Source organism: Mirounga angustirostris, unplaced genomic scaffold (genome assembly GCF_029215605.1).
Source record: "Mirounga angustirostris isolate CCGP_5_RB_7025 unplaced genomic scaffold, mMirAng1.0.hap1 SCAF_13, whole genome shotgun sequence".
NCBI lineage: Eukaryota > Metazoa > Chordata > Mammalia > Carnivora > Phocidae > Mirounga > Mirounga angustirostris.
In genome coordinates, this window is record NW_026991721.1 from 59,764,503 (window position 1) to 59,766,279 (window position 1,777).

The 1,777-nt window shown below is 40.2% G+C and overlaps 1 protein-coding gene across 1 annotated transcript; it reads right to left on the reverse strand.

Annotated features, from left to right (window-relative positions):
- Window positions 1-614: 614 nt before the first annotated feature.
- Window positions 615-1,545, reverse strand: LOC123857415 (olfactory receptor 6B9-like). The gene is given in 3 exon segments (XM_045894226.1): window positions 615-661; window positions 664-1,377; window positions 1,380-1,545. Coding segments are annotated over 3 exon segments (927 nt in total).
- Window positions 1,546-1,777: the final 232 nt, after the last annotated feature.

Here is a 1,777-nt window from a genome sequence, read left to right on the forward strand (position 1 = left end):
ACACACACACACATATATATATACACACATATGTATATTAATCTTGTTTTCTCTCTGCCATGTTTTCTATCTTATGGTGTTTCTATTACATCCTAAAAGGAGTTATCTTTTATATTTCCTTAAATTCAAAAAAGTAATTACAGTGAGATATCATCAAATATTATAAAAGGAACCAGGCCCCTAGCCTTCTAGGAAGCAATAAACAGATCCTAACCATAAAATTGATGATTGCAGAACCTCTTTTTGTGTACTCCTCCTAAGACAGAGAGGGCTTTTAAAACAAAACAAAATCAAAATGGAGAAATCTCACCAATAGAACTCTAAAAACTAGTTGGATAATGACTGATTATTTCTTAGCATCTTCATAAAAATAAAATTATTTTATAACTCCAATACCAATGCATGTCTCATAAAATTCTGGTTATTTCACTCACTGCATTATAAAAGGAAGCATTTAATTAAATCCTGAATGTAAAGGAGATTTTCTTTGATATCTGGCCTCTTATCCTTTAATTGTGTACTAAGTCAGTATGTTTAAAAATGCAGACTTTCACCTAATGTAAGTGTGTTTTGAGGTTAAGTCAAATGAAAAGAGAAGGAATGTCTAAGTCTCTTTAGCAAAGAGAATCTTTCAAGAAAAGGGCTTGGCCACTTGACATGCTTTGTTCCTCAGGCAGTAGATAAGAGGGTTGAGCATTGGAGTAAAGACTACGTATATGGCTGAGATCAATTTGTTAGAATTGAATGAAGCAATGGCCCGAGGTCGGACATACATGAAGATCACAGCTGTATAGAAGATGACCACCACTGTAAGGTGAGAGGCACAGGTAGAGAAGGCTTTCCACTGCCTAGTGGCTGAGGGAATGTGCAGAATGGTAGAGACAATGAAGCCATAGGAAAGGACAGTGGCCGAGAGAGGAAACACAAGGATGAGAATGGCTAGCACAAAGTCTGCCATCACAGCCATAGAAAAGTCCATGCAGGCCAGTTTGAGGATGGGGGAAACATCACAGAAAAAATGGTTCAAGGTATTATTGCCACAGAAAGCAACTTGGGAGATGAAGTATACCTTTGCCATGGAGATGGTGAAGCCACTCACCCAGGAACTGATTGTCAGCTGCACACAAAATCCTGTGGTCATCATGGCTGGATAACAAAGAGGACAACATATAGCCACGTAATGGTCATAGGCCATGGCAGCCAAGAGCACACATTCAGTACAGGCAAGTGAGATGAAGAAATAGAGTTGGATCATGCATCCCAGGAATGAGATGGTATTGGGACTAAGTAGGAATCCAGCCAACATCTTGGGGACTATGACAGATACATACCAAGTCTCCAGAAAGGACATGGTGCCCAGAAAATAGTACATGGGCTGTGCAGGGACCCAGTGATCCATACAGTGAGAATGATGACCAAATTCTCCAACAGCACAAACAGGTAGGTGATGAGGAAGAGGAGGAAAAGCAGAACTTGTAGCCAAGGGGAAGTAGGGAAGCCCACCAGGATGAATTCACTAATATGGGTGATATTTTCCTTTGACATGGCCAGGACACCAAAAGACAAAGGATTTAATGAAAATAGCGCTAGTGAGATCCACATTAGCAGCAAGGTGCCCTCGGACTACAGGTACTTTATCATTAAACTTAACCCTAGTGCCACAATCTGGTTCTGGAGTGTGATTTGAGAGTCACGAGAGGCCACAAGATCCTCTCCAGACATTAGAACAGGACCTGAAAATAAATCCACCAAAGACACAAAGTTAAGAATCTCAAAG